This window comes from Balaenoptera physalus (genome assembly GCF_965194825.1).
Source record: "Balaenoptera physalus genome assembly, chromosome: 8".
NCBI lineage: Eukaryota > Metazoa > Chordata > Mammalia > Artiodactyla > Balaenopteridae > Balaenoptera > Balaenoptera physalus.
This window is the reverse complement of record NC_138887.1, coordinates 53487653-53503150: the sequence shown is the minus strand read 5'-3', so window position 1 is coordinate 53503150 and position 15498 is coordinate 53487653. Positions and strand designations below refer to the sequence as shown.

The following is a 15498-nucleotide window of genomic DNA, read 5'->3' as shown; positions in this document are numbered from 1 at the left end:
ATCCATAAGCAACTAGAAGATGATAATGAAAGAGACGCCACGTTACAAGGTGTAATACCTAGGAATAGACATAAAAATACTTTTTTGTGGAGGACTTCAAAACATTCTAGTGGGACAAAAAATACAGACTTGAACAAATGGGAAAACAAACATGTTCTCAGATTGATTCAACATCATAAAGACATTAATTCTCCATGAATTGATCTATAAATTTAATATGAACTTAATAATACTACTAACAGTTTTTTTACCTTAAAACTAGACAGGAAGATCCTAACCTCAGTGGACATGTATTTCTTAATAAGGCATTTGGTTGATTCTTCTTCTCACCACCCGGTAGTTCACAGATGTTAAGATAAATATGTAGAGACATATTAAAAATATTTTTATAGGTTAGGTTGTGAGGAACCTTATTCTCCTAAATAGATAAGAACCGGAGGAGTGTTTATAGCAATGTCATGGCAATCCTTTGAAACTCCTTAAGTAATATGCCAAAAAGCATATAGTGAACTCATCAAAGATTATCTTTAAGAATCTGTCAGGGGCTTCCCTGGTGGCGCAGTGGTTAAGAATCTGCCTGCCAATGCAGGGGACACGGGTTCCATCTCTGGTCCGGGAAGATCCCACATGCCGCAGAGCAGCTAAGCCTGTGCGCCACAACTACTGAGCCTGCGCCGTAGAGCCCGTGAGCCACAACTGCTGAAGCTCGCGCTTAGATCCCGTGCTCAGCAACAAGAGAAGCCACCGCGATGAGAAGCCCGCACACCAACGAAGAGTAGCCCCCGCTCGCCGCAGCTAGAGAAAGCCAGCGCAGCAACGAAGACCCAGTGCAGCCAAAAAAAAAAAAAAACACCAGAATCTGTCAGCTGACTGGAAACCACCCATTGGCAAAGGATTGTTCACTTAGTTACTGTACTACCGGTAGATATCAGTTTTTCAAATTATCTCTGTGTTTGGTGTACAGAGGTTTTCTATTCTAGCTCTTTGAAACTGCTTATTTTAAAAACCACCTATACTATATCATTGTTTTTCCCTTTTTTTCCTAGTTGCATTACAGTCCACTCCAGCTGACAGAAATGGAGTCCAGGACAACCGTAGAACAAAATGCAGAGAAGGCCTGAACTTGCAGGAAGGAGAATTCTTACTGCAGGTAAATTGTAGTAAATTTAGTTCGTTTTCATTAGGACAATTATAAATGGAAAATTAATTAACAGCCTTTTAATTATCCCCAGTTTATTTAGGACTCACCCAGCGTTTCATACCACTTTCATCTGAACTGCAATAGTGGTATAATGTTAGTATTGTACATGAAAAAATGGAATTTTCTGAAGCATATATATTAGAAGTCTAGTTGCCACTTTCTGTGTTGCATTTCTTTAAATAGCAAGAACTCCTAGATTATTTTAAAGGTTCTCATTTAAGACATTGGATTTATGTATATGTTTTGAGGAATATAGCTCCATTAAGATAATTTTATTTGTTAAATAGTTTGAAATTGTTCTTAACCTGAACTTTATTCTTTTCAATGTGTTCTTATAACTATATTTTCTTTTAGCAGCTGTGTGTGACTTATCAACTTGCTACAGATTTTTTTCAACAACCGTTAGCCCTATTGTCATGCGCTAGAACTTGGAGAGTTTCTAGTAGATTTGTCTGTAAAAGTATTTTAAATCTTTTCCAATTTTTCTTTGTTTTGGATCTGATACGATGCTCGATTCTCAGTTAAAAATTCTCAGGTATTTATCTTGTTAAAGAAAGATAGAATGAAGATGTGTGCTATAAAGAATATATATATATGTATAACTGCATCACTTTGCTGTACACCTGAAACTAACTCAACACTGTAAATTAACTATACTTCAATTAAAAATATGGTTAAAAAAAAAGAAGAAGAAACTAGTTAAATAAAATAAAACAAAACAGAAAAGATGTGTGCTATAATCTGTGCTATTACTATTACATAATTTTCAATTCTACCCAGTGAACTGAGTGGAGAACTTAATTTGCCATTGTGACAAAAAGTAGCTGTAAGTTTCAGTAACTCCATTCATTCACTAAACGCTTAAGTGTAACCTAACAATTTATAAGATTTTATTATAATTTTGTAATTGTGTTCAAATCCCTGATAGCGGAAATTAACTTTTGCTTCCATTATGTTAGAAAAAATTAAATATATTCAACCGTGAGTCATCCTCCTCCTGCCTCTAGCTGAGGATTTTTATGTATATTAGCTGAAACGTAAAGACCCCTTATTCAGGTCACAGGAAGCATTCTAATAATTGCTGCTTAATGTGATTAAACACGCATCTTAGTTTATGTAGTAAAGTAATAAGGAAGTTCTTCATCTCGAGTGAAAATAGACAAATGTGGCATGCTTAACACTTGTAAACTGCTTTAAATTATGGGCCAGTGATTATTTTTTTAACATCTTTATTGGAGTATAATTGCTTTACAATGGTGTGTTAGTTTCCGCTGTATAACAAAGTGAATCAGCTATATGTATACATATATCCCCATATCCCCTCCCCCTTGCGTCTCCCTCCCACCGTCCCTATTCCACCCCTCTAGGTGGTCACAAAGCACTGAGCTGATCTCCCTGTGCTATGCAGCTGCTTCCCACTAGCTATCTATTTTACATTTGGTAGTGTATATAAGTCCATGCCACTCTCTCACTTCATCCCAGCTTACCCTTCCCCCTCCCTGTGTCCTCAAGTCCATTCTCTACATCTGCGTCTTTATTCCTGTCCTGCCCCTGCGTTCTTCAGAACCATTTTTTTTCTTTTTAGATTCCATATATGTGTTGGCATACGATACTTGTTTTTCTCTTTCTGACTTACTTCATTCTGTATGACAGTCTCTAGGTCCATCCACCTCACTGCAAATAACTCAATTTCGTTTCTTTTTATGGCTGAGTAATATTCCATGGTATATATATACCACATGTTCTTTATCCATTCATCTGTTGATGGACACTTCGGTTGCTTCCATGTCCTGGCTATTGAAAATAGTGCTGCAGTGAACATTGTGGTACATGACTCTTTTTGAATTATGGTTTTCTCAGGGTATATGCTCAGTAGTGGGATGGCTGGGTCGTATGATAGTTCTATTTTTAGTTTTCTAAGGAACCTCCATACTGTTCTCCATAGTGGCTGTATCAATTTACATTCCTACCAACAGTGCAAGAGGGTTCCCTTTTCTCCACACCCTCTCCAGCATTTATTGTTTGTAGGTTTTTTGATGATGGCCATTCTGACTGGTGTGAGGTGATACCTCATTGTACTTTTGATTTGCATTTCTCTAATGATTAGTGATGTTGAGCATCCTTTCATGTGTTTGTTGGCAATCTGTATATCTTCTTTGGAGAAATGTCTATTTAGGTCTTCTGCCCATTTTTGGATTGGGTTGTTTGTTTTTTTTGATATTGAGCTGCATGAGCTGCTTGTAAATTTTGGAGATTAATCATTTGTCAGTTGCTTCGTTTGCAAGTATTTTCTCCCATTCTGAGGGGTGTCTTTTCGTCTTGTTTATGGTTTCCTTTGCTGTGCAAAATCTTTAAGTTTCATTAGGTCCCATTTGTTTATTTTTGGTTTTTATTTCCATTTCTCTAGCAGGTGGGTCAAAAAGGATCTTGCTGTGATTTATGTCATAGAGTGTTCTGCCTATGTTTTCTTCTAAGAGTTTTATAGTGTCTGGCCTTACAGTTAGGCCTTTAATCCATTTTGAGTTTACTTTTGTGTATGGTGTTAGGGAGTGTTCTAATTTCATTCTTTTACATGTAGCTGCCCAGTTTTCCCAGCACCACTTATTGAACAGGCTGTCTTTTCTCTATTGTATATTCTTGCCTCCTTTATCAAAAATAAGGTGACCGGGCTTCCCTGGTGGCGCAGTGGTTGAGAGTCTGCCTGCCAATGCAGGGGACATGGGTTCGGGCCCTGGTCTGGGAGGATCCCGCATGCCGCGTAGCGGCTGGGCCCATGGGCCACGGCTGCTGAGCCTGTGCGTCTGGAGCCTGTGCTCTGCAATGGGAGAGGCCGCGATGGTGAGAGGCCCGCACACCGCGATGAAGAGTGGACCCCGCTTGCCACAACTGGAGAAAGCCCTTGCACAGAAACAAAGACCCAACACAGCCAAAAATAAATAAATAAATTAATTAATTAAAAAAAAAAAATAAGGTGACCATATGTGCATGGGTTTATCTCTGGGCTTTCTATCCTGTTCCATTGATCTATATTTCTGTTTCTATGCCAGTACCATACTGTCTTGATGACTGTAGCTTTGTAGAATAGTCTGAAGTCAGGGAGCCTGATTCCTCCAGCTCCATTTTTCTTTCTCAAGATTGCTTTGGCTATTCGGGGTCTTTTGTGTTTCCATACAAATTGTGAAACTTTTTGTTCTCGTTCTGTGAAAAATGCCATTGGTACTTTGATAGGGATTGCATTGAATCTGTAGATTGCTTTGGGTAGTATAGTCGTTTTCACAATGTTGATTCTTCCAATCCAAAAACATGGTATATCTCTCCATCTGTTTGTATCATTTTAATTTCTTTCATCAGTATCTTATAGTTTTCTGCGTACAGGTCTTTTGTCTCCTTAGGTAGGTTTATTCCTAGGTATTTTATTCTTTTTGTTGCAGTGGTAAATGGGAGTGTTTCCTTAATTTCTCTTTCAGACTTTTCATCATTAGTGTATAGGAATGCAAGAGATTTATGTGCATTAATTTTGTATCCTGCTATTTTACCAAATGCATTGATTAGCTCTAGTAGTTTTCTGGTAGCATCTTTAGGATTCTCTATGTGTAGTATCATGTCATCTGCAAACAGTGACAGTTTTACCTCTTCTTTTCCGATTTGGATTCCTTTTATTTCTTTTTCTTGTCTGATTGCTGTGGCTAAAACTTCCAAAACTATGTTGAATAATAGTGGTGAGAGTGGACAACCTTGTCTTGTTCCTGATCTTAGTGGAAATGGTTTCAGCTTTTCAGCATTGAGAACGATGTTGGCTGTGGGTTTGTCATAGATGGCCTTTATTATGTTGAGGTAAGTTCCTTCCATGCCTACTTTCTGGAGGGTTTTTATCATAAATGGGTGTTGAATTTTGTCAAAAGCTTTTTCTGCATCTATTGAGATGATCATATGGTTTTTCTTCTTCAGTTTGTTAATATGGTTTATCACATTGATTGATTTGCATATCCTGAAGAATCCTTGCATTCCTGCGATAATTCCCACTTGATCATAGTGTATGCCCCTTTTAATGTGCTGTTTGATTCTGTTTGCTAGTATTTTGTTGAGGATTTTCACATCTATGTTCATCAGTGATATCTGGGCCCGTGATTTTTATTTTTCCCCTAGAATGTTTAGACAAATTGTTAACATATCCTATGTCAAGGACCCAGAATAAAAATATACTGTTGCAAAACTAGTGTTAACTTTTTAATTTTCTGAAAATTGGAAACATTTAGGTATTTAAAATAAATGGTCTTGTCATTAATTCTGTTGGATGCCGTTTGTATAGTATGTGATGCTTCCTCTCTAGTAGGAAGCATCACACACTATACAATTTGCTTAGGGCCATACCTCTTATCTCTTATGAAGCAGATGAGCACATTGTAGACATGTGAATATGGCATATTTCATTATACACAGTTGCCATAATGGCATCTTACTTTATATTTCCAACGTGCGGTTATCACCTAGTTACCACTTAGATGCAGATGATGTTTCCAGAGGTACAGTATACCATTTGGCTTGAAACTTTTGAAACGAAATCTTTTCCTTTGGTTTTAACAAAGGAGGCACATGAAGAAAATGTTACAAGATGTTTAAGGAAAGTTTAAAATATTTATTTTCTTGATTAGCTTAAATTTGTTACTGTTTTATGAGGAATAAAAATAAAACAATAAAATAACTTTTTGTATCCTTTCATTATCTGTTATTTGCTTTTGTTGTTTATTTTCATATATTTAAATATGTTCTATCCATTGCTACGTAATACTGTGCTTATTAAAATCTGTAGCTTCATTTTTGAGATAACAGCAGTTGAAATTATAAATAACAGTATTAATTGCAGTTTATTTCTCTTATTAAATAGTAAGTGAAGCTCAACATGATTTTCAGATAGAGAGTTGTGACTTAGACCAAAGAATAATAATCTCTTTTATTAATATGTAATGACCAAATTAATTCCTTCTTTTAATTTACTAAGATAATATTTCAGTTCAAGTAATAACCTTGGTGCACATGGTATTTAAGATCATTTAATATCCATATAATTGGTATGTATATATTCTTTTAAGATTGGTATGTATATATTCTTTTAAGAGGCTTTTTGTTTTATTTCTGACAGTTAACATTTGTCTAAAAGTGTTTATCTGTCATACCCTAAATTATCTTTGTGTCACCTGGCATGCACTAATGAGCTTACTGTACAGTACTAAATTCGTTCCACTGTTCGAAAAACATGATATTCTACAAAATAACATGCATATGATCAATGGATACTATTTTCTAGAAGGAAGACATTTGCAAGACAAAAAAATGCGGTAATGGATATATACTATTACTGCCAGCTAAAACTTAAGAATACTCAGTTTTGGGGGTGTTAATCATTAAACATTTAAGTTCTTGGTGGGTGCCATCGCCATTTTTCATCCTGGGGAAATTGCCAGGTTTTATAAGGCATAATATCTAAAGTCAAGGATCTTAGATCCCAGTTGTGATTGCATGAGTTATAGGCGTGCAACAGTTGGTGATCAGTAACACATAAAAGCAGTAGATCATGATATAACGTTAAGTGTGCAGGCTTTACAGCTAGACAAAGTTTACCTTCTGGCTCAGCTTTTTCCTAGCTGTGTGGCTGTGGGCAAGTTACTGTGCAGCTCTTTACCTCAGTTTCCTCGATTTAAAAACTGGAATATGACACCTACTTCAGTGGATTGCTGAGGGAATTAAAGTACTTGAATACATTTAAAAAAGCATTTAGAAAAGTGGCTGTTAATTAGTAGGTGCTGTTTGTTGTCTGCATAATCAAGTTCTCAGAAGTATAATATAGACCAGGGATCTTGAAGGTGAAAGGACTTTGAGGGAAAAGGAAGACAGTCACCGTATTTCTTTTACCTCATCTAACAGTGAGGGTATCTGCAAGACTGTGTGAGCATCATAAGCACAGGCGCAGTAGCTCCTTCAGTTTTGAATCTCAGTACTTAGCATGCATCCTCTTTGGTATGCAGTATTTCATTAAGTGTTGAATGAACTACTTGCTCTCGTTTATATATCTCTCTATAATTCACAAAGCATGATCATGTAAATCTTTATCTGCTCATTTCCACAACCTCATATTATAGTAATGGTGCCTTACATGAATTGAGTGCCAGCTCTGTACCAGGCACTGTACAGTGCCTGTTTTTCAAACAATGACACTAAAGCTTGAAGGGGTAAATAACTTAATAAAACCACACAGTTAGTAAGAAACAGAAGAATCCAGTCCAAATTCTGACTCCAAACTATGTGGTTCTTAAACTAAACCATTCCACGTCTCATCTTACATGAAGAAGAGTGTCTCGGGAGGGTTTAACAATGATCACATAGCATAGAGTAAAACAAGTACTGAATTAAACTCAAGCAGGAAATAATGAGGGCTTTAGAATTAAAATATGTGATCACAATTAATGTTTAAATTGATCTAAATACTTTTATTACCTTAGAGTATAGAGATATTAACATTGGACTTGAACCACCACTGAAAGAATAGGAAAAGAGAGGATAACTTCTAAACTAAAAGAAAGAAGAAGGAGCAATAAAAAATAATTGGCCCAAAGCAGGCAAAATAGAAAGAAAAAGCAGCATAGTATAAGTGGAACAGATAAAAATAACACCTATAAAATGATAGCTTTGAACCTAAATATATTAGTAATTATATTAAATTTAAATGGACTATATTTGCTGTGTACTTGTCTTACATGTATTTGTTCTACATGTGTATTTTATGTAGAGTCCATTTGTGTATTCCTTTTCTAATAAAAAGGTTTTATAAGTTTTATAATACTTTGAGAGCATCCACATTTCAAACTGTGTCAGTGCTTATAAACTATCTTTGCACAGAGCGTTTCTTCTATCAAATTTTTTTACGGTTCTAATAAACATCTTTACACACTATCTTCCTTTAAAAGCAATGTGACAGATTACAGTAAATGATGTGTATACAATTATATTTAAAAAACATGTACAGTATATTTAAAACAAAATCTAAAGCATGAGGAAGAAGAAGAAATAAATATTAAAGTTATTGTGATTGAGTATTAAATTAGCTCTAAGCTTTTCTTCGGCAGAATCAAAAGGTGTGAATAGATTCTTCTCACTACTGGGGTGTGTGGTGGTTCTGCATTTGTGGAGTGTAATAATATTAACCATTTTAAAGATTTTTTCATCAATAAAAGTAACAGCCTTAACTGAAGTCAATATTTATGGATGATAATATTTTTATTTAGTCACATTACTAATTTTGTAACTTTTTTCCTTGTAGGCACTGAATGGCTTTGTATTGGTTGTCACTACAGATGCTTTGGTCTTTTATGCTTCTTCTACTATACAAGATTACCTGGGGTTTCAGCAGGTAAATATGTTTTTCTTAGGTCATTAAAAAAATTTTTTTGGAAAATTAATTTTCTACTTTTATCTTACACTTAGGGACACAAGTGATAGTTTGTATATATAAAATGTAATTAAAATACATATGCTATAGAATAAAAAAGTATATGTTTGCAGCTAATATATTTTTATACTTTTAAAAATCTACTGCATTATAATTTCCTTAAGGGTATATGTGATTCATGGATTTTGTGTTTCTTCTTTCACTTATAAAGAACTCTTATGTATACGAAACTTTAGGGTAAGGGGCAGATAGGGTTTGGACAGGGGCAGACAAGAGAATATTTACCATCAAATTAGTTATGGATACTGGAAGGTATATGACAACTATGAAATGAATGAGGTGATATGTAAAGGTATGAGCAAAATACTACGGCTTCTCCCTTTAATTCCGACTTGTATGGATTATGGAAGCTTTCCTGAAGGAAATGGTATTTAAGCTAACCTAAAGAAAGTGTAGGATCCGGATGGGTGGACAATTGTGGAGGGAACACAAGAGAAGAAAAGCTTAGACGTACTGTAGACAGTAGGTTGGAAGGCCTTGAAGGAGGCGAGCGTGTTTGGTTTAATGTTACTGAGTGTATAGTGAATAAATGGAGTAATAAGGTGTTCGGCATATTTGAGGGGCAAGAACATCCAATATGATTTGAGAAGTTTGTAAGTACACTTGAATGCTAACTACTCTTATATATCAGTAGTTCTTAAATTCTAATGTGCATAAGAATCACCTGAAGAACTTCATAAGATGTCATAAAATTGATGGGCCTCATTCCCATATAATCTGATTCAGTACGTCAGAGTGGGGCCCATGTATTTCATTTCTAACAAGCTGGCAGGTGATGCCAAGACTGATGGTTGAATGGCACCGTCTGCACCGTTATATAGACTGAAGTTTAAATTATGTCATACACACTATAGAAGCCACTAAATGTTTTTGTTAAAGGGAACGTGTATGCTCCAATCTATATTTCAGAAGATAACTCTGGCATTGTGTAATGGATGGCATAGAGATGACTTCATGCTAGAAGATAAAGTTCGTAGGAAGATTTAAGTCCAGATAGCTAAAGTGGTGGAATCTGGCTACTGACACAAAGCCTAACTTAAGTATTTTTGAATTTTAAAGAAAATATACTAATGTCCATGGCAAAGCCTGTTTGCAACTTAATTACATAACTAGTTTAATTATTATTTGATGTGATTCATAACAGTTAAGAAATCAGAAAGATCAGCTGTTTCCCAATCTGTTTTTTTCTTCATATATACATATAATCTGGATATTCTTTAAGAAAACATTCATATCTGACATTGGTGGTGGTTTATGGCACCATTTTTAAAACTGCACCTTGTGACTCATTAGTGGGTTATGAAATTTATGCAGTGGATCACCATCAATCATTCCTTTTAGTTGCTTAAAATGAAATAAAATAGAAAACACAATATTGCCACACATATGTGGAATCTAGATAAATGGTAGAGATGACCTTATTTGCCAAGCAGAAATAGAGACACAGACGTAGAGAACAAATGTATGGACACCAAGGGGGAAAGGGGTCAGGTGGGAGGAATTGGGAGATTGCGATTGACACATCTACACTATTGATACTATGTATAAAATAGACAACTGATGGGAACATACTGTATAGCACAGAGAACTCTACTTAATGCACTGTGGTGTCCTAAATGGGAGGGAAATACAAAAGAGAGGGTAAACATACATATAGATAGATAGATAGATAGATAGATAGATAGATAGATAGATAGATAGATAGATGGCTGATTCATTTTGCTGTACAATAGAAGCTAACAGGACATTGTAAAGCAACTATACACCAGTAAAAATTAATTTAAAAAATATTGTCACACATAAAAGAAGTGTTCTGTGAAACTTTTTTCCATGTGTGTATACACACACACACACACACACACGATGGATAGGAAATGTATTTCTTGCCATGAGTTGCAATAAAAAAAAGTTAGAGCAATTCTGGTGGAAGGGCTAAGAGCTCAGCACTGTAGTAAATGCTGAGAAGCAAGAGGTGAAGGAGGGATTCTGACCTGGTAATGGCATAATCCCTTACTCTTATGGAATCTACTAGAAGTAAAAATTTCGTATAAGGAGAATGATTAGAGAGCAGTGAAGGAACTACATAATACTATGAAGCTTAGAGAACTCAAATGCAGCTGGATGTTCAGACAAGGTTTTGTGGAAGGAGGAGGATTTTAAAAGATCAGTAAATAGATGAAAATCAGCAGAACTTAATGTGCTGCAATTAAGGATTGGGAAGGTGACTTATTTGACTGAAAAGCATTCCCACAGGGAAGTGATGGCAAATAACTTTTGACTTGTCAATTACCGTGCTAGTCTCTTTCTAGCTTTTCCTATATTGGATTCCTGGAGAGCTTTGCAATCACTTCATTTGCGTTCATCACCACTAACAAGCACCCACTAATCTAGCAAGGTTTTGAAATTAGTAAACCACATTTTGAAAAAATCAGTACATCTTGTTAATTTCCTTGTGCTTTTTTTCTTTAGTCTGATGTCATCCATCAGAGTGTGTATGAACTGATCCACACTGAAGACCGAGCTGAATTTCAGCGCCAGCTACACTGGGCAGTAAACCCTTCACAGTGTCCAGACTCTGGACAAAAACTTGATGGTAAGAATGTTTCCCAAAAGATAGCGTTGGGGATTTTTTGATATAATTCTGTGAAAGAAGGCAGAGAACCTTTAGGGGCATAGAACTCCGTGGTGAAGGTTGGGAAGAAGGGGAAAGACATGAATCTCTGGCTGTGGGCCAGAGCCAGGTCACAGGGAGCCTGGTGACCTAAGGAGGATTTTGACAGATGACAGCCATTGATGAATTTCACGTGACAAAGCATAGCCATATACTCACTAATATATTGTATAAAAAGAACTCTTACACTATTGTGAAAAGGGGAAAGGAATGTACAAGGTTGATTCTGGAGTGTGTGTAAATTGTTCTGTGTTTAACATGCACCAAATACAAAAGCAGACTAGCATATGCAAGGATAAAAAACCTTCTTTCAATGCAAGCAGTGTTTTCACACATCTGTGAAAATGTTAAAAAGAAAAAAAGGTTTAGAAAATACAGAAATTGTTGACAGGATAGCTCAATAGAAATAAAAACAGACGAATAGGTAAAGTTCTATGTAGTGAAAATGTTATTCAATAAGTTTTAATTTCTTTTCACTAGCTCCCCTTCTGAAAGCGATTTTTTTTTGTAATCCAAATACAGACTTTGGTTTAGAAATTAACAAAAATTTCAGCTATTCAAACACTTAATTTTACAGCAAAATGGAAAGTAACTTTGTGTTGCTATTATTTCTACAGAAGCTAATGACTTCTCACAGCCAGCAGTCTATTATAACCCAGACCAGGTTCCTCCAGAGAACTCTTCGTCTATGGAAAGGTGCTTCGTTTGCCGACTAAGGTGTCTGCTGGATAATTCATCTGGTTTTCTGGTAAGGTGCAAAATCTTTTACTGACATTTACTATTCAGTTTTAGAAAATTAAAAAGAAAAGTGAAACCAATTTAATTTGAATGTATTTGAGTTTGGGTTATAAAAATCTACTTTATTAAATAATTTTATAAAGGACAGTAACTTTTTAAAATCTTTCTAAAGTTTTAAAAATATCTTCTATAACTCAAAATCTGTGTCCTTTAGGATGCAGTAACAAAGACTGAGTGGAGTAACAGGGAACTCTCTATATTTTTCCCCTTTTTTTGGACTTTTTAGGTATAAGATAGAGAATTATATAGCACTTCTTTGGCAGCAGACTGCTTACCCGCCTTGGATTTAATGCCTGCCAAATGGAAAAATGATCATGGCCTTTTCCGCACGGCTGGGATAACTGCCGTGTAAAAAAGTGGCTGTGTCTTCGTGATTGCAGGATCCTCCTCTAGTACGAGATGCTCTTGAGCAGTGTGAACTCCTGAGCAGGATGGCCAGGGAGCAGCGTAGGCAGGACGCTAGGAGTAGAGACGGCCTGGCCTCTCAGGTGCCTGTGTCCTGAAGACGGTGCACTCCACCAGGTACAGAAGAAGAGACAAAGCATGTTGCATATCACTTTTGTGACTTCTCAGGAATTGGAAACAGATAATCAAATCTATTAGCAAACGATGATTCTTGTTGGTGTGTTTATTCCTGAAGATAGTTTTGCTGACCCAGAATTAGAACTGTGCTTTGAGCTAGTTTCCTAGTACCGATGATCAGTTAGTATGTATGTCTAGGTGGAATTTCTCTGTGTAATTGGGCCTTTTCTCCCTTGTGCTGCTCTCATATTGATGTCAGAATCATCCTTTGGCCTGGTACTGTTTTAAGCAACCCAGATTGATCATGGTCATGATTAAATTGTCTCTGTTTCCTCTGTCTTTTAAAATTATTCTCTAATAGAGTTCTGTGTTCTTTGTATGGTTTTATGATTCATTTTACTGTTTTTAAACAGTTGTGTTTTCTCTCTCTATCAAAGATTCCCATGAATTTTGAAATATACTCTGAGCTGTGGACTAATCCACAGACTATATCTGAAAATTAATACGTACCTGATGACTGTATCACTATTCATTCGTTCAGGAAATAGAGTTTGAGTGTGCGGTGTGCACGGACCCGTGCTAGGCGTGGATGGTAGGGCAGCCGCAAGGTCAGAAAACCATTAGGTCTTCCTTTTGTGACCTATTTTAAAGCACCGAGTGGTTCACTTACCAATCCCTTGAGGATAGTCCTCATACTACCTTTTAGGATATTTTTAATGGGCTTCCTGGGGAGAAAGGAATTAAAGTCACATTTGATAGCCTCATGAACTTTTATGGAATTATCAAGAACATTGGAAATGGCCTTGATGGAGCCTTTTAAAAAGAAGCCATTTTAAAGTGTTAATCTTAATGAACTGTGTTTTGGTTTTCTCAGGCAATGAATTTCCAAGGGAGGTTGAAGTACCTTCATGGACAGAACAGGAAAGGGAAGGATGGATCAATACTTCCGCCTCAGTTGGCTTTGTTTGCAATAGCTACTCCACTGCAGCCACCGTCCATACTTGAAATCCGAACCAAAAACTTCATCTTTAGAACCAAACACAAGCTAGACTTTACACCTACCGGTTGTGATGCCAAGTAAGTGAAACCTTTTCAGGTTTATTTTTACTAAATGTATATTTTGTTGCAGTAAGTGTGTCTTAGCATGTATATATTTTCCATATGGTGTTGATTGTAGTATTGTTTATTATTATAGTAGCTATTATTATTTCATACTTTACAGCATAGCCTTTTAAAATAAAATTTCATCACGTTCACAGATCATTTTATTATTTTACAATATTTGACATAATTTCTGTATTGTACAGATGATGTGTTTATATAAGATTCAGTATCCTGATGACATTTATTGTTGGCTTGTTGTACATTTTTAAATTATACAAACTTTGACTTTTAGCCCTAGAAGTTTAGTAACCAAAACATGTTGCTGCTTTTCTCCTTCCTAATACGGGAATGCAGACAGGTTGGAGAAACCCTGCCCCTCAAAATGTAGTATAAGTATTCTAGAAGTTAATTAGAGATTTTGTGTTTCACCTATATAATCTACTCTGTTAGACTCATCTTTAGCAATAATTTTCATGGTCTTTCTTCAGGAGAAGAAAGGAGTCTAAAAGTGAAATTTGCAGCCATAAGCAAAAGCGAGCAGTTACAGAATTGTGTGTGTTGCTACCTGCTAGTGTGAAATTCTGAATGTCAACATAGTACAGAAACTAGCATATAACTAATGAATTTATGTTAAATTTTAATTTCATTCTTATTTTGCCTTGTTTTTAAACAGAGGAAGAATTGTTTTAGGCTATACTGAAGCAGAGCTATGCATGAGAGGATCAGGATATCAATTTATTCATGCTGCTGATATGCTTTATTGCGCTGAGTACCATATCCGGAGTAAGTTGTAGTTTCTTATGAGCTTGGCTGTGAAAGCAGCTTACGCTCTAGTACGTGTTTCAAATTATTACTAATGTAATGTGTTTAAGGAAACTATTTGGATAAACTTCTCCTTAGTATCACACAATTATGATTAAGCCTGAGTTACACTCTCTATTCATTAGCTGCCACACAGGAATTAAGTAGTTTAATTACTCTGAAAATGACCATTTTGTCCATGTTTTTGCTCAGGAGTTTTAATAGCATCATTTTTAATTCTAAAATTTATGTTAATACAGATTATGCTTTAAAATTGTATAGTAAAATATTAGGCTGTAGGAAATGTTCCCTTTTTTTTTGAAACAAAAACAGTTTTCCCTCCAAACTCTGTACTCTCTTTTCACGTTTCGAGAATTGTCTGACTTAATCTTTCCTTGAACCACTTAAATAATAAATTTAGTATGAAATAGGAAAAAACAGCAATCTGAAGAAGTATTTTGATACATTTTAATATAGTGTGCTTAAAAGTCGTCAATATATTTATCATCTTTGGTGATATGTGAATTGCATCTAGAAATATTACAGAGATTATTGTGTTGATTTTGGATTTGATAATTTAATTCTTTTTTGTTTTAGTGATTAAGACTGGAGAGAGTGGCATGATAGTGTTCAGGCTTCTTACGAAAGACAATCGATGGACTTGGGTGCAGTCAAATGCACGCCTAGTTTATAAGAATGGAAGACCAGATTATATCATTGCAACTCAGAGACCTCTAACGTAAGCACAAAGACCTAGAACATTTCATGTTTTGGTTTTTTATTTTAATAACACTTTGGTTTATAAATTCTCCTACATGAAAACCTAAAAATAAATTTTAAGAGAATTTACACTGGAAATAAAAATTGAAAAGTAATAATGTATAGAAAGAAGAAGGC

At 35.5% G+C, this 15498-nt stretch overlaps 1 protein-coding gene across 2 annotated transcripts in view; it reads left to right on the top strand.

The window, feature by feature from the left end:
• Nucleotides 1-15498, top strand: part of AHR (aryl hydrocarbon receptor) — a 50251-nt gene that overhangs the window by 25984 nt on the left and 8769 nt on the right. For both annotated transcript variants that reach the window (XM_082472686.1, XM_082472687.1), the window contains exons 3-9: nucleotides 1047-1150; nucleotides 8517-8606; nucleotides 11175-11298; nucleotides 11994-12124; nucleotides 13571-13773; nucleotides 14474-14583; nucleotides 15199-15340. In XM_082472686.1, coding sequence (XP_082328812.1) covers nucleotides 1047-1150; nucleotides 8517-8606; nucleotides 11175-11298; nucleotides 11994-12124; nucleotides 13571-13773; nucleotides 14474-14583; nucleotides 15199-15340 — 904 coding nt within the window. The remainder of the gene's footprint in view (nucleotides 1-1046; nucleotides 1151-8516; nucleotides 8607-11174; nucleotides 11299-11993; nucleotides 12125-13570; nucleotides 13774-14473; nucleotides 14584-15198; nucleotides 15341-15498) is intronic.